Raw genomic sequence first — 19,496 nt, 5'->3', positions numbered from 1 at the left:
TGTAACACAATCGACTCTCAGACGGTAGGAGACCCCGAGTATTGCCAAGGACGCATGGAACAGGTTACAGGTAACCTTAACCACCTGCCAATCCAGGTAGCTGTACGCATGAGGGGCAAACCAGCTTCTGTGACTAAGCGCCGCCAATACACGACACTTCAAAGGGACTCCGTCGAATTCTTGAAATGGAAGTGTATAGTGTCTTTCAAGACACCGTTAGATCAAGTGAGCAGGGGTACCGCAAACAGCTTGGATACTTTAATATCAAAATCCCATAAATTGTGACCCAGTCGTGAGAAGATTGTCCCCAGATGGTCACAGGGTGTATCTTCTTGATACGATATGGAGAAAAGGATTCCTCGAGGCTAATAAGACGAATCAGATACAGGAAAAGTACGGATAGCTAGTTCAAAGCTTGTCTCCTGCCGTTTCTGCCAAAGCGTCGTTGTTAATATCGCTCCTAGCACGATGGAGCAGACTAGCGCGTCAGAGAGGAACTATCCGAGGCTTGAAAAAGTTGGCCGGCATCCAGTTAGGGCGGTTACCTGTATGTATTCCAGGTTGTTGATTGAACTGTGAGTGTGTCGATGCTAGATTTAGAACCCGATTCCAGGTTAGTAGAAGTATTTATACTACTACACCGCACCTAGAACCGCAGGGTCGAGCATCATCCCCGGCTACTTACCTTAGACAAGGACTCAAACCAGGTAGATGATTGCACGCGAATCTGAGCAGCAGACAGCACTAGAACAATGGCATTTCCCATGTCTTTGCCTAGGTACTCTGACCCGGGCCGGTTCTACACTGGAGCACCCATGCCCAGTTTGCCGATCTACTAGTAACATCCCGCAGCAGAAACGCGTGACTCAACCTTGCACTCCACAGGAAGGCCGAATTGTGTGTTATATCACGCCACCAACACCTCCAAGGTCGCTTTATTGCTGTATTTATTGTTGTAATGCTTCCTTCAGACCAGTGACGTGTTTTTTTTCACAACTTGCCTGCTATCTACGACGTACAAGCATGGAGCCATGAACCGTACCTGACGGTCCTGACCGACCTGATGAACAATGAATGACTCAGAGATGGTGTTGCTTCCGAGTGGAAGAATCAGACTTTGGTCAGCGCAAGGAGCTGATCTTCACAGCATATCCCCTGACTCTGAGCCACGTTTTCTCCAGGGCCAAGAGAAATCGGGGATTAATTCAGGTCATGGAGTCTGCAGCTTTGCACCAAGCCCAGTCTGTGAAGTCAGGCTCTTCGATGCCTGCTCGCTTAAGTACGACGCCCAGCGTAGGCGACAGAGTGACCAGCTTATAGGATGGCATCACGATGCTAGACTGAGAGCGTCAAATATGCGCCATTTCCCAAGGTGCTATCAGGGGTCGACGATACAATCTTGGTTGAGGAACTAATAGATTGGTTCGCCGTAGACTGATAGAATCCCGGCGTACTGCAGTGGTACTTATTTGCTCTTTAATTGAAGGGATAAGAAATTCCATTTTCCCCAGTTAGAGCATGCTGATACCAAAGACTCCTGGTGGCATAACGGGCAATGACCGACCATGGCGAAAGGACCAGGGAATGCATTGGTTAAAGGGGGGAAACAGACCCGCGAACATGAAGGTTCTTTGCCTTTTGACCATTGTCCAACCCCTTTTGCTTTGGCGAACGGATTCTCACAATTCGCGTTTCTATCTCTTGAGCACGACCCGATCTTCTAGTCAGATATTCGGGCCATGATGCGCACTCTTCTGAATAAAATTTCTTGAGCTTTCGTGTTTGGCTACTCGTCATTGATCGGCACAAACGGGGTTGCCAGATCAGCTTTACATTTGTACATATATCTTCACACCACCCCTAAACTTTGCTTTTCTTGGACCACCACCTGTCTCGAGTTTCTGTTTTCTGACGTTACATGAAGAACAGCGGATTGTGTTAGGTAACGTCCACCTGGGGTGCTACATAGGTAGGAATAGATACCTTAGCTACCAGGCAGCGTTCGATCAGCTCCTGCCGAATTTCAGACGCTCTTGCCATACTACTAGGTACCTACCTTGAATCGTCCGATTCTGGGGCGTTTAATTGGAGCCATTTAGTAACACAAAACGGCAGGCACGACCTGGAAGTCGGGAAATTCTTCTAACAATCCTGAACGAAACTGAAAGCGTTTGGACCATTGTATCCAACCCTCAAGCTTGCAGGGCGGTGCTTGATCCTAACCGAACTTTTCATTGAGTTTCGGACTTTTCTGCTATCCATCAAACCAATCCAGGCATTGATTTTCTCAGAGCAAGATCTTCCCAGACTACGTCTTTCAACAGCACAGCTTCCGTTCGTCATGCGGTTCTTGTCGTATTTCGTCGCGGCCGCGCTCACGGTTGGGGCTTTTGCACGAGTTCTGCCCCCTTCCTTGGATGACTCGGGCATCGGTCGCCCTGCCACCTTTTCTCTGAAGCAAGAGCGCAACCCAGAGTTTGTCCGCAGCGGCCCGCTTCAGCTTGCCAAAATCTACCGCAAGTATGGTGTGCCTCTCCCGGAGGACCTCAAAGCCGCCGTGGCACGAATCCGGAGAGAGATGGGCAAGCGATCTACCGGCAGCGTCGTGACCAAGCCGGAGAAGAATGATGTTGAATACTTGGCACCGGTTTCCATCGGGACTCCCGGCCAGGTGCTCAACCTCGACCTCGACACGGGATCCAGCGACCTCTGGGTCTTCAGCTCCCTGACTCCCAGTAGCCAGGTTAACGGGCAGACTCTCTACGACCCAAGCAAGAGCACCACGGCCAACCAGCTGCAGGGGTACACATGGCAAATTTCGTACGGGGACGGCAGCTCGTCCGGCGGCGATGTTTACACCGACACAGTCAATGTTGGCGGCCTGAGCTTCTCGTCCCAAGCAGTCCAAGTTGCCACAACGGTGTCCAGCGAGTTCACATCGGACCCTGCCAACCACGGTTTGCTTGGTATGGGGTTCAGCTCCATCAACACTGTGCAGCCCGTTGCTCAAAAGACCTTCTTTGACAATGTCATTCCCGAGTTGGACCTCCCTGTGTTCACGGCTGACCTCAACCGTGGAGCTCGTAAGTGCCAGTGCCTTAGACTCCTTGAAGCTGTGCTACCCAGACTGACGTGATAATCCCCGCAGCTGGTCGCTACAACTTTGGGTATATCGACCCGAGTGCTTACAAGGGAGACATCACGTATGTTCCGGTGGACAGCGACTCGGGCTTTTGGGCCTTTACATCCCAAGGGTATGCAGTTGGCTACAGAAACTTCGTGGCAACCCCAATTAAGGGCATTGCGGACACGGGTGCGTCCCTACTTCTTTTGCCTAGTGAGCCGATCTCGGAGTACTACGGCGCCGTGTCCGGCGCAAGGTACGACGCGTCCCAGGGCGGATTCACGGTTCCATGCGACACATCAGCGCCCGACTTTGCCTTTGTCGTTGGTGACCATGGTGCCACAATCACGGTGCCCGGGGACTACATCAAGTACGCCCCGATAGACGACACTGGAAAGACATGTTTTGGTGGAATGCAGGTGGATACGGATATCGGGTTTTCCATCTTTGGGGACGTGGCGCTCAAGTCTGCCTTTGTCGTCTTCAACGGTGGCAACAGGACGATAGGATGGGCAACCAAGGCGACTCCAGGAAAAGACGAACTCAAGACAACTGGTGGCGGTGCATGAGATTCGGCCGGGCTAGGTGGGAGAGGAGCCCTTGGGCTGGGAGGTCCTGGGCATGATGCGCCGGATGGAGTTTGATTGCTATCATTACATCTGGCTGCGGGATTTGGTGCTGAGGCTGTTCGGTGAGCCCGATGCAGTCCTTCGACTATTTCGACATGTATTGGTAGTTGCGGGAGACATGCAGCAAGGTGGTTTAGGACTCTCAGCTCTCCATCATTTACCATGAGAGTTGCCCAAATTCGTTTACAGCCAAGGAGATTGAGAGAATCGACCGCACTGATGAGTGATTTATTTCCCTCGCTGGTTATCCGGTTTGCTGGGACTTTGTGCCTATTACTCAGGACCAATGGGCTTGCCACGGCGTAGCAAATGACAGACGCTGGAACTGCGGCAGTAGATGGCATATATGCGATGGGTGTCGACTTAATTCACCTCGATGCCTGGAGCTTACGTTCCTCCTGACTTTGATACATAATTCGCGTAGTCAGTACTTCCCAACTTGTCCACGTAAGATACTCAAGCTTCACAGTCATCTGATGGTTAACCTGTTCCTCAACAAAAAGGTCCCATGCTAAACACTGAATGCCCGGCAGTCCAAGGTAAAGCACCGCTGCACCCCGCCGCTACCTGAGAGCAACAGTTCCGCGCCGGGTATTAATAGTACTTGGTCTAGGAGTAGTAAAACGGTGGACATATCAGACGGTCCATAGTTGTCTCGTTTCTCCCATGGAACCCAGTGGAATATTGTATATGAAACGCGCTCCGCGCTGGAACTTGTAGTTCAGTAGATGTCCCGATTAGGAAAAAGTGAGGTCGTGCCCGGGTTCGAACCGGGGTTGTTGGAAATGAGAGGATGCCCTCTTCAAAATCCAAAGTGCTAACCGCTACACTACACAACCTTTGTGCAGGATTTGGCACATTTCTTCTGACTGCGCTCCATATCAAATCAGATCAGGGAAAAGAAAAAGCTGCCACTTCCATTTGTTTTGTTGGGCACTGCGCTGCCAGTTTAAGGTGTTAGTACCTTGTTAATTACCACGCCCGGATGTAAGCCGCTACTAGGATGCAAACTGCGTCCCAGGAAGGTTGGGTTCGATTACCCGCTTAGCGCCAACCTAGTACGCAGCCATTTACACGCCGAGATCGCTCCTGTGGTCTCACCGCAGCAACCGGTAACCAGTCTTCGTGCTCCAGCCGCCTGCAAATGTCGATTCGGCCCCCTATCTGCGCGTGGCCAATCACCCGGATGAGCCCTGTGTCCAGGTTTCCTCACTTCTGGCACGATGCCCTCCGAGTTCTGTCTGAGTATCTTTTCCTCTCCTCCACGTCGCCGCGAGTGCCATGATTTCCTCGCACAGGGAAGGGCAAACGGCGAGTTGCAACCAGTCCGGCTCTTCACGCTTCCTCATCCTCTAACGTCGGAACCTCCACCTGGAACTGGACGTCACCCTCGTCCGCAGTCGGATCAAGCAATGCAAAGGCGACGGAGCATGTATCTGTCAGTCCTTTCTTGCCCAGGAGGTCGCTGGGTTGTGCCTTGATGTTCTTCCATCCTTGTGACAGGTCATTGGCGTTTTTGGGAAGGGCGTAGGCGACTCGGATATCGTCGTCGCTAGCTGGCACGGGTGTTTTCTGGGGATCGCCGGTGGAAGCCGTTAGACCGTCCGGATAGCGGTCACGGAGGATCGAAAGGAGCTCGGTGGTAAGACGCGAGAAGGTCCAGTCAACCATTGTGAATAAGAAGATAGTGTGGATGCCGTATTTCAGGCGGACGCTGATTTCGGGGTCATCCACGGCATTGCGGGGGACACGCGGCTAGGAGCGAGTACGGTGTTAGTGTAAGTCACTTGCATTGCGTTCGACAAGCAGGAGGAACAGGCGCAAGTCTTACCATTTTATGTGCTTTTTGCTAAATCCTCTACCTGGTAGGAATGCAATAAGTTTTGAAATCCGTTTCGCGGAAGATTATCGTGTGAGCTGCGTTGCAGGATAGTATCCCGTTGACGCGGGCGACGCGGCAGAGAAGAGCGCCTTGCCAAGGCGGGATCCCGCAGGTGCACGCTACTTTAGCGGCCGAGGCCCAGGAGGGACGGGAGCTTGGGCCACCCAAAAATTCACACCACCACTGCATTCTTCAGTGCTACTGACTGACCGTTGCATGTGTCAGCTTGACAGTTTCGTGGGCTGTATTGATTGATTTCGGCTCGATCGACTCGTTCCAAGCAATTTTGCAGTGGACAAACTATCACTGTCACTGCGACGGTTGCTGCGACGGCCCCAGACCCACTGCGTCGAGAACGAAACAATGGCGACAGCAGACGGCACCGCGCCCTCGCGGCGGCTGCCGCGTGAACTGCCACCGCCGCCGACACAGGCCGAGATGGAAGAGCTCTACCACAACGCTCGACTTTCTCTTCCAGCCCCACTGCGTATTCCACTGGCCTCGGTTCTGTCCTTCCTTGCTGGATTTACTTTGGGAACAGCCCGAGGGGGGAAGTCGGCAGGCCTGCGGTTCCGCGCCGAACACGCGCACAAGCTGCCTACGAGCATGACGGGCTGGTTTCTCTACCACAAAAGCAAGAATTACCACGTCGCATACGGTGGGATCCGTGAAGGCTTCAAGATGGGATGCAAAGTGTCGTTCTGGACCAGCGCCATGTTCGCCATCGAGCAGATGTTCGACTCGTACCGGGGGACCGCCGACTTCCTCAACACGGTGACATCTTGCGTTACCGTGGCAGGAGGCTTCAGTCTTTGGAGTGCGGCCCTTTTGCTATTGCCCTGTTGTTCGTGACATCTTATAGGGCTGGTGCTGACCGCAGCCGCGTGGTAGATCGCTTCTCACTCCCCATGACCGCCCGAACGACGAAAGCCGCGCTGGTCGCCGGAATGGTCTATGGCGGGCTTCAGGACCTCCTCGGCATAGCAAGGGGTCGTCCCATTGGATATGTCGACTGGGTCAAGCAGCGATTGGGATCACCACGACAAGAGCAGTCGAAAAGCCAGTAGGCCACTGCACCTCCCGCGTGGTCCGGCCCGGCCAATGGCCCTGTTGCGGACCGGCCCCCGTTCCCAATGGCCCGAGACAACCCCCTTCGTCCGTTCTGGTTTGCAAACCAGTGTGCATCAGCATGGCGGATGTGGGCGACACAACTCGGCAAGAGGAAGCGCGTTCAGATTGGCAACATGCCATTTTACACTTCAACGTAACGAGCTACGGATGAGCGCCGACACCAACCGATCCGATAGCCCGCTCGATGCTTAGAAGCGACTGGGGTTGCGTTGTTTGAGGGTTTGAGACGCCCCCCTCCCCCTTAGCCGGCGGCAGTTGATCTGACGTCTCGGCTCAACTTAATGTTGGACCCATTCTGCGGGCTACAGCGCTCCATTGTTCAGCGCGCTAGGAGACTTGGCAGGCTCCGCTGGGGTGCTTTTTGAGTTCTAGATGCACCTCGTGTGGCTCTCTTTGCGATGCCGGCAGAGCATGGCTTCCCCACACGTGCGGCTATCTGCGGTTTTCTGATAAGGGACTGGCGATAACAGCGTCGCCCGCATCATCCCAACTTGACAAAGGCACGACTTGACGCAAGAATGGCAATCATCTTGTCCCGCTGTTCTCGGGCCATTGGTGGGTTCTGGCACATTCCAATCAGGGTAGGATGCGATACCGGCGGCAAGGCCGAGAGCCAGCTCAGCTCCTTTGCTGGACATATATTCTCGAATTTGGCCCGATGGGGGGGTTGGTCCAACACCAAACATTCGGCCCCTCTGATATCACACCCACGAACTCCTTCCCATCCCACCTTACCCGCCGCTGCCCAACTCCACGCCATTGGTATTCCCCGCGGCATAGTGGATCACACAGCAGTGAACAAAGGATATCGAAAACGGTCACGTGGCGTAGTGTGCTGCAATGGCACCACTTTCCCTATCACGACCCGGCGTGCTGCCGCCTTGCAGCATAGCTCGGTCAAAAGCGACCACTGCGATCCCCGCTACGATATTCTTTGCTGCAGCTACTCATGCATTCCCCTCACCCGTGCATCGGGCTTCTCGAACAACTGCGAGACCAGCATCGACAAGGTCTATCCACTCGTCGCCGAACCAATCTTCGCCGTCCGGGAATCTCACAGCAAGCGACGCGGTCGGCTTGCCATCCACAACCACGTATGAGCATCAACCAGCCAAGATGGTTCAACCAGCGCCGTTGGCGGTTCTCCCACTGAGCAATGTGCTTCGTTCGCTCATGACGACGACCGTCTCGTCTTCACCCATCCTCCTTAGCCCCTCACTAGCGATCATGTCTGTCTTAGCCAACACCACCAACCCGGTACTCAACCCCGACAGAAACCCCTTTCTCCACTTCCTTCTCAAGAAGACGTTTTACGCTCAGTTCTGCGCCGGCGAGAACGCGCCGCAAGTTCGCCAGACGATTCAATCGCTCAAGAAGATCGGGTTTGGCGGTGTCATCTTGGGCTATGCCAGAGAAGTGGTGCTTACCGAGGCACAGACGAAGGATCTCTCGTCGTGTAGCACTGGGGCCGCCGCGGAGGACTGTGTGCGGAACGAGATCAACCCGTGGGCCGACGGGACTCTGGAAACGGTGCTCCTCGCCTCACCTGGCGATTTCGTGGCTCTGAAGTTCACGGGTGCGGGCCGACAGGCTCTCCACGCGCTTTCACAACGCCTCCCGCCCTCGGAAGCTTTGGCATCCGCCATTGACACCATCTGCAAGATGGCCGTAGCACGTGGGGTCCGTCTGCTCTTCGACGCTGAGCAGCAAGCTCTTCAGCCGGGCATCGACGACTGGACGCTCGAGTACATGCGCAAGTACAACACGCCCGACCGCGCCGTCGTCTATGGGACATATCAGGCGTATCTAAAGGCGACACCCGCGACGGTAAGCCGCCATCTCGCCGCTGCCCGTGAGGGCGGGTTTGCACTGGGCGTAAAGCTCGTGCGCGGCGCCTACCTGGGTTCTGACCCTCGACACCTCATCCACGACACCAAGGCCGACACCGACGCGGCATACGACGGTATTGCGGCGGCCCTTTTGCGGCGGCAATGGAACGAACAGCTGAAGCCGCAAAGCGAAGCCGATGGGAAGACCTTCCCCAACGTGAACGTCGTGCTGGCCTCGCACAACCGGGAATCAGTGTTCAAGGCACGGGAGATCCTTTCTTCCGAGGGGAAGACCGACACGGACGTGGTGTTCGCTCAGCTGCAGGGCATGGCGGATGAGGTCAGCTGCGAGCTCGTGGCCAGCAATGGCGCCGACCCGAAGCCCCGTGTCTACAAGTACCTTGTCTGGGGCTCCACGGGCGAATGCATGAAGTACTTGCTGCGGCGGGCGCAGGAGAACCGGGATGCGGTGCAGCGGACACGTGCTGGTCGGGACGCTATGCGTGCCGAGCTGATCAGGAGGGTCAAGAGCCTCTTTGGTTTGGAGTAGTGGGGGGATTTCTCGAAACGGGTTCTGTACATGCCGGCGGGGTAAGCCGCGAGGGGTAGGGGTAAGGCGGCTGGCGCTAAGGAGTGATAGATTTTTCCCGGTTTTGATGTCGTTATGACACTGGCGTGTTTAATAGCAAGGATAGAACCTAGCGAGCATTGGCCATTCTTGATGATTTAACTTTGTTTATGCGAGCTGCTTCTCATTCATCTATTGTGCCCGATGTTTGCATACCAAGATCCTCCCCCCAATGTCATGACTTGCTAGAGATACACATCCCAGCAGAAGCAATAGTCGAAGGCTGCCCCATGGGCTTGGACAACCTGACCTCGAAGAGTGGACCGTCCACTATAGGGCGCCGCGTCGAACAGTATTGGGGAACAATAGCCGCGCCCGCGAGCGACGCCCACCGTCTTTCCTCCTTAACAGGTTAGGCACGTATCCACCAGGCTCGCGCCCGCCCATGCTGAGGAACGGCAGTGGTCAACAGGGCTGACGATGCCATGGACATGTACACGTACAGTACATTGTTAGGTGGCGGCGGGGGGCTTTCCCTCATCAGCCGATCGGATTTCCCTCGCACCCTCCTCTCCATCCATCTACCCCTTCCCACCCCATCTCTTTCTGCGGATGGAAGCCTCCAGAGTACCCATGCAGCAGCCATGTTTCGCGGCGGGAACCAGTGCCATTCATCACTGCTTCTTTTTGCTTTTTATCTCCCTCAGCCACTCTTGATCTGGTCATAGCCCCCGCAATGCCATCCCCATAATCGCGAGCGTCTCGCTCTGCTTCCGCCTCTCGCCCTCGTCGGCAAGCCTGTCCAGCGCCGGCACGCCGTTGAGGCGGTAGTACTTGCGCACTTTGGGCCAGTCTGTCACCTGGGAGAGCTCCTCGTCGGTCAGGGGCGCCGGCGTGCCTTGGATATGTTGGGTGAGGTGGGTCCAGATGGCTTCTTGTGTCTGTGTTTGCGTCGGTATTGGCTCGTGCGCAGTTGTGGACAGCACAACTTTCACCACGATTAGGTCTTTGGTCTTGCCGGGCGTTATGCCCCATCTTCGGTAGGCATCCGAGATCTGAGCCGGGGGGGAAGGGGAGCTGGTTGTTAGCGCTATGGACGGTTTGTAGAGTGGATCTTGTTCCCCAATGGCACATGGGGTTTGAGGGGGAGGCAGTTACATTGTTGTTCGTGTTCAATGACACCACAATCTCGGAGTGCACGTTGGGTGTCCGCAGTGTCCCGTCTACCAAAGCGTTGAGCGCATTGTAGACGGCCGAGAGCAGGTGCAGCCTAGAGACGACTGAGGAGGCATCCACAAAGGCGTATTCGAAGTCGCTGTTTCGGGAGAGTAGTTGGGCGTGGAGGAATTCGCTGTTGGTCACATCCCGAAAGAGTGCTGCATACACGTCGTATGATGGTGGCACAAGTTCGAGTCGGAGTCTCTCGAGGGACATTGTTCAGGGTTCGATGTTGCTGGATCGGAGGAGGGAGTTGAAAAGCTCGTCGCGATGATGTGTTCCAGGACTATGGTTCCTTCCGTGTCCAGCCAAGAATCGATAGAGAACCCAGAAAGACCGCTGAAAGGTGCAGCTGCGTCTACGTCAACTTGACTTTGCCGATGCCACCTCCAGGATGTTCAGGCAGCGCGGGGCAGGAATGCGACTCACAAGCGTCTCCGTAACGTGGGGCTACGCCAAGTTTCGGGATCCCCAAGTTTGGCAGGCCCGCGGGTTGCCGAGCTCCAACCCTAACCTACCACGTGCCAACGTGTAAAGCGCGTGGTACTATTGTACCTTTGGAAAACAAGAAGCCCAGCAAGTAAATCCAATCGAACAGAAACAGAAAAGGGAAAGGGACAAGAAGAAAAGATCAGAACAGTAAACCTAAGGAGAAGAAAGATAAGAGAGAAAGAAAGGAAAAGATGAAACAGAAGGGGTAAATGAAAAGAAGATATGTAGTGTCTTGCAACTGCACAGTACTACTAGTAGTCCGCATCTATCCGGCCTACAGCGATATTTACCGTGCGGCTTAGCATTATTTCGTGTTTTGGGAATGAGCGAAGCATCTCTCTGTCACCCTTGTCGATCTACTATCGTGGATCATTGTAATGCAACCGGCAGCAGAACCGACGTTTTGGACGCCGCTGGACGCGACAAGTCAGTTTCCACTGTATATGTGATTTTGGTTGGCTCCCTTGGCTGGCCCCTGAACTTCCGGGGCACTCTCCATCGCTCCGCATCAATCGGCCATCGGCAAACCCCGTCGAGTGTGCGGAACTCGATCCGGCCGAGTCAAGGCACGGGTGATTTTCCACCACGCGCTGCGCATTGTGCGTAGGACATCGCGCGGCACAACATCTTTCTTCAGTTTCCCCAAGCGCGGCGGGAACTGCCGGTAGCCGAACCACGATGCCTCCAGCCCGCCCACCCAAGCGGCCCAGCGACGCGGGCGATGTCCCAACCGACGCCGCCTCGGCGCCCAGGACGAAACTGGCGCGTCTCGAGCGCGGACCCGAGGATTTCTCGAACGTGGTCAAGAGCAAGCTCCAGTCGTACACGCGCACAGGCCAGGCATGCGATCGGTGCAAGGTGCGTTTACGTTGTCGATGTTCGTCTCGGCCGGAATTTTGACAATTGATTCTGTCTCTAGGTGCGCAAAATCCGATGCGATGCCTCGCCAGAGGGCTGTTCCCACTGTGCAACCCAAAACCTCGACTGCTACGTCACGGATCGTGTTACCGGACGCACCGAGCGGAGAGGGTATCTGCAGCAACTCGAGCGCGAGAAGGGGGCGATGCTGGTCCATATCCGCGAGCTCGAGAAGCTGCTGGAGAGCAAAGGGGTAGATGTGAGGCCCTGGGAGTGGCCGGGATACAACACCTCGTACCCGAACGGCGTCACGTACGATGCGCTGGGCAATCTGACCCAGGACCCGTCCTCGAAGGACCAATGGCAGCAGGTGGGCTTGGTATGGGTCAAAAACCACAGGCAGCAGCCGCCACCACCAAGCACCAGCACCAGCACCTACACGCCATGGTCCATGCTCTCGTCGCGTCCCAAGGACAGCTACCTCGGCGTGTCATCAGACAGTGCGCCACTCAGCAACATCAAGGGGACGACGCTCTCGATTCTAGGCACCACGATCGACCTGACGTCCTTCGACGCCCCGGACATGGACGAGCCGCCGGCGGGAACGCCTATCGGCTCGCCGCTGTACAACAAGTCAGTCATGGCGTTCTTGCAGTCTGCCTACAAAGTCAACCCGCCGCTGGACAATGTCGAGTTGCCCTCCAAACAGGATGCCTTCACATACGCCGAGTGGTACTTTCTCACCGTCTTCCCCTTCCTCCCAGTCCTCCATAAGCCTACATTTCTCCACCTCGTGAGTAGCCCGCGCCCGTTCATCAACGTAAGGTATACTTGCCGCTGATGCCCACCACAGCTTACACGCATCTATGATGATCCGACCTTCAAGCCGTCCGTTGCCGAGTTGGTCATTGTCCATATGGTCTTCGCGACCATCTACTTCCAGTACGGCGTCCGAAACCGAGAGGAACCCGAGAAACACGCCCAACTCAACGACCTCTCCAACAAACATTACCATTGGAGTTTGAGCAAGTTCTTCGATCTCGCCTCCTCGCAGACCGTCACAGCCGTTCAGGCACTGGCCATGATGGTCTGCCATACCCGCAACTTTCCCAAGCCGGGCTGTTCTCTCACCATCGCCAGTTTTGCCTTTGTGAAAGCGATCGAGATGAACCTGCACAGGGCCGTCAAGATTCCAGGGGGCGGCACGAACCTGGAAAACGAGATGCGCAAGAGAGTGTGGTGGGCCATCGTTGGGCTCTTGTGCACGCTGAACGGTCGCCTCGGCAGGCCCATGCCCCTCTCGGTGGAGGAGTTCGACGTCGACTTTCCAGTCGCCGTCAACGACGAGTACATTGGGGAAGAAGGCATTCTGGATCCGACGCAGATCGGCCATTGCAACTTCCAGGTCGGGCTCATGGGATACCGAGTCACCCCGCTGTATATGGAAATGTACTCCAAGATCTACAGCGTGCGGCGGGACCCGAGCAGGTACGTCGAGGTGGTCAACCATCTCGATCAGGAACTGAGCAACCTGCTGGACAACCTCCCCGACGAACTCAGAATAGAGAACTGCCAGCAAACCAGCCAGATATTTGCGCTTTATACCCAGGCCTTCTGTCTCGAGTTCCGCTTGTGTCTTCGACACCCGTCCGTCTGTATGTCGGACGACCCGAAGGTCTGTGCGGAAAACACGAGGATATGTGAAGACACGGCACGGAAGCTGCTCAAGGTGGTTGGAATGCTGCTAAAGATGAAATCCCTTGACACGACATGGTATCAGCTGGCGGTGTACGTTGCTGCGATTTTCTCGTCGCTTGTCGCGCACTGGCAGCGCCGCTACGACACAACCCCGTTTGAGGTTGCCGCTCTTCGGGAGGATATGGCGTTATGGCTAGAAATCATCGGGGAAATTGGGAAACTTCTTGGTAGGGTCTATTTTGCCACTCCAACCCTCCGCTCTTTTTCCTTCTCACGGCTGACGCAACCGTAGGCACCGGTAATCGACTTGCAGCTGAAATCGGTGCCATCATTGAACGGACAATCGACTGGATCGAGCATGATATGGGCCGTAAATCCGGCTCGCCGGGCGGCCAAGCCCGCTTTACACAACAATCTCCAGCAACGTTTCAACAGCCGTCGGTGAAACAGGAACGGGGCGCAATGGGCTCTGAACAACAGAACAGCGGCGCCCCAAAAAGCAACCACTATTACGACTCCAGCGCGCCAGGCCCGGCAGCGCCATACTCGTCTCTGGGGTACAGCGCCCAGTCTAACGGAGGAGGGAGCATGAACCAAAACGACAACGGGACGGCCGAGGGAGCGGAGGGAACCGAGGGAGCCCAATACATGTATGCCGCCGCATCTGCTGCGACAGCAGCAGCGGCAGCCCACAACAGCACGACGCCGGTGGAGCAAACGGCCTCGGCCGAGAATCCCCTGATCGCTTTCGCCTCACAAGCAACACAGCACGTTGCCGGACAGGCAGCGGATACCTGGTCCGCGCAAAGCCAGCTGATGGCGCACAATCCAGCCGCGTCCGCCAATACGTGGCACGACTGGACGAATGCCATCCAGGATAGCCAGGACCGGTACGGTGCCAACACCCTGCTCACGCTCGGATCTGGGCGACCCGGGGATGTCGGTGCCGGCGCGGTGGTCGATCATGCCAACCAGGGCGACACCATGGGCAACTCGCATGCCGCACAGCAGTGGCCTCTCCTATTATTTTCGGCGCACGATGGGTCAGGGGGAGTGAACGGCGGTTAAGAAGGGGACCCATCTCCTTGCCGTGTTTTCGGTAATCACATTCGGAAAGGTGGTATTGATACCAAGGTATACGGGTTACTTGCGCTTCTGTAAACAAGGGGTGTCACTTGCCGACGAAGGCTGTTTGCATTCTGGGGCGGGCAGTCCGGCCCCCATGGGAGCGAACACGACAAATCTGGGCTGCGTCGTCCATCATCGCCGGCCGGTCGGTCGGTCGGATGGGACGGGGCGGCGGCGTTCAGGAGTTCAGCAGGGGTAGAAGGAAACCATTTTGGTTGGGGTTTGCTGTTCAGATATGTGGGAGTCTGTATATTGTTACTGGTTTTGCCAGCGTGTGCCCTCCGTCGCGGCGAGGACATCCACCTACATTTATATGTAATGTTTTCATCTCTCATTGGAGAGTTGGACAATTCGCTGCTTCGGGAGTGCCGCTGCCTAACGTCGAACACAGGGGGAAGGGCGCCATGATCGTTATTGCCAGCCCTGTGAGTTCAGGCCGACATCGATGGTACCTAAGGTAAAAGGTAACTCAGCTACTCTACGCAAGGTAGTATTAGTAGATACTCCTAAGGCAGGCAGGCGTGGTGCTGCCTAGCTGGTGATGTAAAAAGTCTGAGTGGGGCCGGGAGCATTACCAGCATCTACCAGGCATACCTTTAATAAATCAATCAACCGCCATAGTGATCCTTTGTCCGGTCCTAGGAGCGGCCATCCGTCCAACTGGCTACTGATGATGCCAAATTCTAATCCCCCGACATGATCAAAACTTTCTTCTCGTCTAAATCCAGCTTGAACGCGGACCCGGGAATGTTCCGAACCCAGGTCGGGTTGGCCTTCCTGACGGTGCCATCACCAGACTGGCCACGTCTTGGAATATGTTGTTCGGAAATGAGGCTAGTTGACCAATCGTCATGGGGGGGCCAGGAAGAGGTTGCGGCAGTCCTGGCACACATGGCCCTGCCAATGCCTGCGATACGGCCCTCATGGGCATCTCACTGAGGGCCCCAAGAAAGCAGCAGGGCAAGTCCACAACGACAGGCTGAATCAGGTATGTAAATGACTTCCTTCGTCTCTCTAAGAAGAACGAGGACAAGACATCACAATACCGATACAGATCAAGCATCGAACTGGGCAGGAACCCAATATCGAACCACACACTACTAACGCTAAGATCCCAATACACGACTAAGGTATGCGCTTCTTTCCCTCGAGACACCCTCCACGTCGAGCAAAAATACTAGTACGATGTATCAAACCTATCTAACACACACTCAAATGCCACAGAAACCTCCATCACTAAAAACCAAACTATAACCATGTGCCGCTACCGACACTATGTGTATCCCTGCGGCCACCCTGCTGGTCAGCGACTCGCCGCGGACTGCGGAAGATTTCCCACCTGCCCAAACAAACGCGTCGAAGTGGGACACAGGTTTGCCTTGACCTCGCGGAAGATGTCCTCGTAGGTCTGCCGGACAAACAAGTCGATGCATGGTGACTGTCCAGGAGGATGCGGACATTACAGGCTTGGGAATGAAGAATGTACTAGTATGAGAAGTGAGGTTGTTGGGTGTTAGAGTGTGAGGGAGTCACGGACGTGCAAGTGGGTTTAACAGACTTAGTACATAAGTCCTGAGGCGAGTGATATTAGCCCGGCAAACTCGTCCGAAGACAGATACGCTCCTGTAATAAGCTGCCTTGGTTAACTGCGGACTACACCATAGCCTGGTGCTTTTGACTTGCTACACATAATCAAGCGCCGATGCTACTATCTGAGGTTTCTTGGGCCTTTACCGCGCGGCACTCTTCGCGTGACATACATACTACTTATGTAGTAGGTACCTTGCATTAATTACTATGTGCCCCTGATGACCTGATCCCTCTACTCCTCGATACCTTTGTGTAGTGGGAGCACTTGGGTCATCCTTCTTCCTCTTCCTCTTCTACTCTTCACACTCAATCAACCTGGAGATGCCATTTCAAGACGGCCATTGCTGAGAGGACCTTGCATTTCACAGGCTGGCGGCAGGTAAGACCAGGGCTAGTACGGTTTAGTGCCTGACAGACCAGTATCCGTAGAGACAAGGTAGACATGTAGATTAATACTCTCTTGCTTCTGCGGTGCATACGACTACTACTACTAGTGCTACCAGTAACCACTCAACTTCGTGTTGGGTATAAAATAAACGAAGCTGTGAACAATCTGAAGTGAAGATGGATGTAAGTACCCCGTCCCCCGTCCCCCGCCACCTGTCCCCTTTCCCTTTTCTTTTGTTTTGCAAACTTGAACTGTGTGAATCCCTTCAGCGAGCCTCCTTCAGACCAAAGTCGCTGTCCAGGTCCCTGCGCAGGCGGACCTGGCGCTCCAGGAAGGTGGCCAGAAAGCCCAGGACGGCCAGGGCCAGGAAGATGATCCAGACGAGCTTGAAGCTGGCGGCGAAGGCGGCGAGGATCTGCTCCTTGACCTGGTCGCCGAAGGCCGAGACGAAGGTGGCCGAGGCGTGCTCGTAGGCCTGGCCGTTGCTCAGCTGGGCCGTGGCGGCGGCGTCCTGGATGGAGTGCAGCGAGGCGGCGAACTGGGCGTTGAACACGGCGTTGGGGACGGCCACGCCGAGCAGCGAGCCGAGCCCGCGCAGGAAGGCCCACGAGCCGGTGGCCGCGGCGTTCTCCTTGTCGGTCAGCTCGACCAGCACGGTCGGCAGCGTGGTCGACACGATGATGCCGGAGCCGATGCCGACCAGGAACGACAGCACGATCCACAGCCACACGGCGCGGGACGACTCGAAGGCGATGCAGGGCAGCAGGCCGGCGATCATCAGCACGAAGCCGGCGCGGTGCATCAGCCGGTACTTGCCGAAGCGGGCCAGCAGGGGGCCACCGACGGCGGCGAGGATGACGATGGTCAGGCTGCAGGGCAGGATCAGCACGCCTGACCGGGCCGGCGAGGCGGCCAGCACGGCCTGGAAGAAGGGCGGCAGGTAGAACTGGAAGCCGTAGGTGATGAAGCCATGCACGGTGGTGACGACCAGCGCGGCGACGGTCGTGCGGTTGGAGAAGACGTGCGGCGCCATGATCGGGTGGGCGCAGCGGCGGCACCGCTCCCAGAAGACGAAGACGACGATGCCGGAACAACCCCCCGCGAGGGCGGCCACGATGGGCGCGTCGGCCCAGGCGTACACGGTGCCGGCCAGGCTGAGGGCGCACAGGATCAGCACGACCGAGGCGGTCAGCAGCAGCAGGCCGGCGTAGTCGACGCGGCCCATCTGCTGGCGCACCGACAGGCCCTGCCACGAGTCGCCGCTGTGCAGCTGCAGCCAGAACCACATCAGCACCAGCGCGACGATGCACACGGGCAGGTTGACGCCGAAGCACCAGCGCCAGTTGGTCTGGGCGAAGACGCCGCCGAGCAAGGGCCCGACGGTGGTGCCGAGCGCGTACACGGCGGCCTTGATGGCGACGTAGTGGCCGCGCTTCTTCAGCGGGATGATGTCGCACAGGATCAGCTCGGCAAACAGGTCGATGCCGCCGGAGCCCATGCCCTGCACGACGCGGCCCAGCACGAGCACGGCGGCGCTGCTGGCGTAGCCGGCCACGGCGCTGCCCACGCCGAACACCACCACGGCCGCCATCATCAGGTGCCGCCGCCCCCAGATGTCGGCCAGCTGCCCGTACAGCGGCTGGAACACGATCGACGCCAGCAGGAACGCCGTCGCCACCCACGACGACGCCGGGCCCAGCCGCAGCGACCGCGAGATGGTCGGCAGCGCCGTGCTCACCACGCTGCCCTCGAACGCCGACAGCAGGATCGGGATGCACAGCCCGACGAAGCACCGCCAGAACCCCACCCCGCGCGTCCACCCGGCGTCCGACGGCGGTTTGGAACTACTACTAGTAGTAGATTTGGGATCGTCTGCTTCCACGCCGCCTGCTTCCAGCCCTCCTCCTCCTCCTTTCTCCTCGGCGTAGGGGAACGTTGCCGACGACGACGACGATGATGATGAGACCGGCGAGTCGGGCATGAAGGGGGGAGCCGTCCATCGATGGTGCCGTGGTGGCGGAGGAGCCAGCGCCGGGCTCGGCCTCGGAACCACATGGTCATGGTCATGGTCATGGTCATGGTCGGTGTTGATGGAGATGGATATTCTCCCTCCCTGGCCCTGTGGGTGTTCAGACCTCGGAGCCCATCGGTGTGCTGAGTTCAGTGAGTTGTGGGTGGTGTCCATGTCCATGACGGCCTCGGGGCTTGGGACGAATTGGGCCGATAGTACTAGTACTAGTACAGTAGTAGTAGTAGTAGTAGTAGTAGTATAACCCCCTGTGTCGAGTGCAGCGAATGTAAACTCAGCCGGGTACCACCAAATGGCCTCTGTGATGCTGAGATAGGAACAAACAAACAAACACCTGGAGAGGTTGTCGACACGGGAGGGAAGAGCAGAGCTTGGTGACCCAGCAGCGTCCTTCACTCTCTCTCATCGTTGTCTTCCGCCATTTTAAATGCCAGCCCATGCCGATCTCTCCTCGCAACTTTGATGTCATACCTCGAACGAACATGGATCACGATGCCCCCATCCCCCCCTCTCCTTGTGCGGCTTCCTTCTTCAAGACATTCTATCTAAGACATCGGTGTTAAACCATCTCAGTCGGAGAGGGGATAGCGGAGGCGGAAGATGACCCAGTGACTTCATCGGTCTGGGTCTCAAACTGCTTCGTTTCACCGTTTGTGTTCCGTGATCTACTACTACTACTAGTACTCAACGTCCTTCATCCGGTGCTCCCCCGGGTCCCGGGTGCTGCAAGTGTTGCTCTCCTCGTGGGCGTGAGAGCTAAAAGATCGAGTCTCAGAGAAAGTGTGTGTGTGTGACAGAGAGAGAGAGGTTTGAGTTGTGTATCCCCACTCCCCATCCAGTCAGACCAACAGCTTCCTTGCCCCATCGACGTCAAAGGTCTCTCCGAGCAATGTGTGTGCCGTCATCGACCGGTCTCAAACACCCCACCCCCT

The 19,496-nt window shown here is 56.2% G+C and overlaps 8 protein-coding genes and 1 non-coding gene across 9 annotated transcripts; 4 read left to right on the top strand and 5 right to left on the bottom strand.

Annotated features, from left to right (window-relative positions):
- Positions 1-2,341: 2,341 nt before the first annotated feature.
- Positions 2,342-3,716, top strand: B0T15DRAFT_545070 (aspartic peptidase domain-containing protein; the record flags this gene model as incomplete). The annotated part of the gene is made up of 2 exons (XM_062870119.1): positions 2,342-3,083; positions 3,149-3,716. 2 exons carry the CDS (start codon positions 2,342-2,344, stop codon positions 3,691-3,693), a joined length of 1,287 nt encoding a protein of 428 aa, XP_062725123.1. The 3' UTR covers positions 3,694-3,716.
- A 787-nt stretch (positions 3,717-4,503) lies between these two features.
- Positions 4,504-4,592, bottom strand: B0T15DRAFT_t1. The gene has a single exon. It is a non-coding gene; the product is annotated as a tRNA-Gln (tRNA).
- A 309-nt stretch (positions 4,593-4,901) lies between these two features.
- B0T15DRAFT_843 (uncharacterized protein) lies at positions 4,902-5,710 on the bottom strand. Its single transcript, XM_062871377.1, has 2 exons — positions 5,585-5,710; positions 4,902-5,508 (listed from the first exon to the last, which is right to left on the bottom strand). Exons 1-2 carry the CDS (start codon positions 5,585-5,587, stop codon positions 5,089-5,091), a joined length of 423 nt encoding a protein of 140 aa, XP_062725122.1. The 5' UTR covers positions 5,588-5,710; the 3' UTR covers positions 4,902-5,088.
- Positions 5,711-5,998: 288 nt separating this feature from the next.
- B0T15DRAFT_386193 (uncharacterized protein) lies at positions 5,999-6,702 on the top strand (the record flags this gene model as incomplete). Its single annotated transcript, XM_062864311.1, has 2 exons — positions 5,999-6,452; positions 6,527-6,702. The coding sequence occupies 2 exons, from the start codon at positions 5,999-6,001 to the stop codon at positions 6,700-6,702; spliced, it is 630 nt and encodes a 209-aa protein (XP_062725121.1).
- A 1,180-nt stretch (positions 6,703-7,882) lies between these two features.
- B0T15DRAFT_481080 (FAD-linked oxidoreductase-like protein) lies at positions 7,883-9,145 on the top strand (the record flags this gene model as incomplete). Its single annotated transcript, XM_062866001.1, has 1 exon — positions 7,883-9,145. One exon carries the CDS (start codon positions 7,883-7,885, stop codon positions 9,143-9,145), a length of 1,263 nt encoding a protein of 420 aa, XP_062725120.1.
- A 316-nt stretch (positions 9,146-9,461) lies between these two features.
- Positions 9,462-10,850, bottom strand: B0T15DRAFT_813 (kinase binding protein CGI-121-domain-containing protein). Its single transcript, XM_062871347.1, has 4 exons — positions 10,811-10,850; positions 10,322-10,733; positions 9,667-10,218; positions 9,462-9,558 (listed from the first exon to the last, which is right to left on the bottom strand). Exons 2-3 carry the CDS (start codon positions 10,595-10,597, stop codon positions 9,886-9,888), a joined length of 609 nt encoding a protein of 202 aa, XP_062725119.1. The 5' UTR covers positions 10,598-10,733; positions 10,811-10,850; the 3' UTR covers positions 9,462-9,558; positions 9,667-9,885.
- Positions 10,851-11,551: 701 nt separating this feature from the next.
- On the top strand, positions 11,552-14,497 carry B0T15DRAFT_506134 (uncharacterized protein; the record flags this gene model as incomplete). The annotated part of the gene is made up of 4 exons (XM_062867551.1): positions 11,552-11,731; positions 11,793-12,551; positions 12,585-13,656; positions 13,722-14,497. 4 exons carry the CDS (start codon positions 11,552-11,554, stop codon positions 14,495-14,497), a joined length of 2,787 nt encoding a protein of 928 aa, XP_062725118.1.
- A 654-nt stretch (positions 14,498-15,151) lies between these two features.
- B0T15DRAFT_515250 (uncharacterized protein) lies at positions 15,152-16,226 on the bottom strand. The gene is made up of 2 exons (XM_062868173.1): positions 15,782-16,226; positions 15,152-15,687 (listed from the first exon to the last, which is right to left on the bottom strand). The coding sequence occupies exons 1-2, from the start codon at positions 16,015-16,017 to the stop codon at positions 15,276-15,278; spliced, it is 648 nt and encodes a 215-aa protein (XP_062725117.1). The 5' UTR covers positions 16,018-16,226; the 3' UTR covers positions 15,152-15,275.
- A 574-nt stretch (positions 16,227-16,800) lies between these two features.
- B0T15DRAFT_387847 (major facilitator superfamily domain-containing protein) lies at positions 16,801-18,516 on the bottom strand (the record flags this gene model as incomplete). The annotated part of the gene is made up of 1 exon (XM_062864409.1): positions 16,801-18,516. One exon carries the CDS (start codon positions 18,514-18,516, stop codon positions 16,801-16,803), a length of 1,716 nt encoding a protein of 571 aa, XP_062725116.1.
- Positions 18,517-19,496: the final 980 nt, after the last annotated feature.

This window comes from Chaetomium strumarium (genome assembly GCF_033439665.1).
Source record: "Chaetomium strumarium strain CBS 333.67 chromosome Unknown B0T15scaffold_1, whole genome shotgun sequence".
NCBI lineage: Eukaryota > Fungi > Ascomycota > Sordariomycetes > Sordariales > Chaetomiaceae > Chaetomium > Chaetomium strumarium.
The sequence above is the reverse complement of the archived record's forward strand: the minus strand, read 5'-3'. Positions and strand labels throughout refer to the sequence as shown.

Coding starts and splice junctions, on each gene's coding strand:
- B0T15DRAFT_813 (XM_062871347.1), bottom strand. CDS start 10,597: ATGTCCCTCGAGAGACTCCGACTCGAACTTGTGCCACCATCATACGAC. Junction 10,219..10,321: donor CATTGAACACGAACAACAAT/GTAACTGCCTCC, acceptor CCCCCGGCTCAG/ATCTCGGATGCCTACCGAAG.
- B0T15DRAFT_515250 (XM_062868173.1), bottom strand. CDS start 16,017: ATGTCCGCATCCTCCTGGACAGTCACCATGCATCGACTTGTTTGTCCG. Junction 15,688..15,781: donor GTTTTTAGTGATGGAGGTTT/CTGTGGCATTTG, acceptor AGAAGCGCATAC/CTTAGTCGTGTATTGGGATC.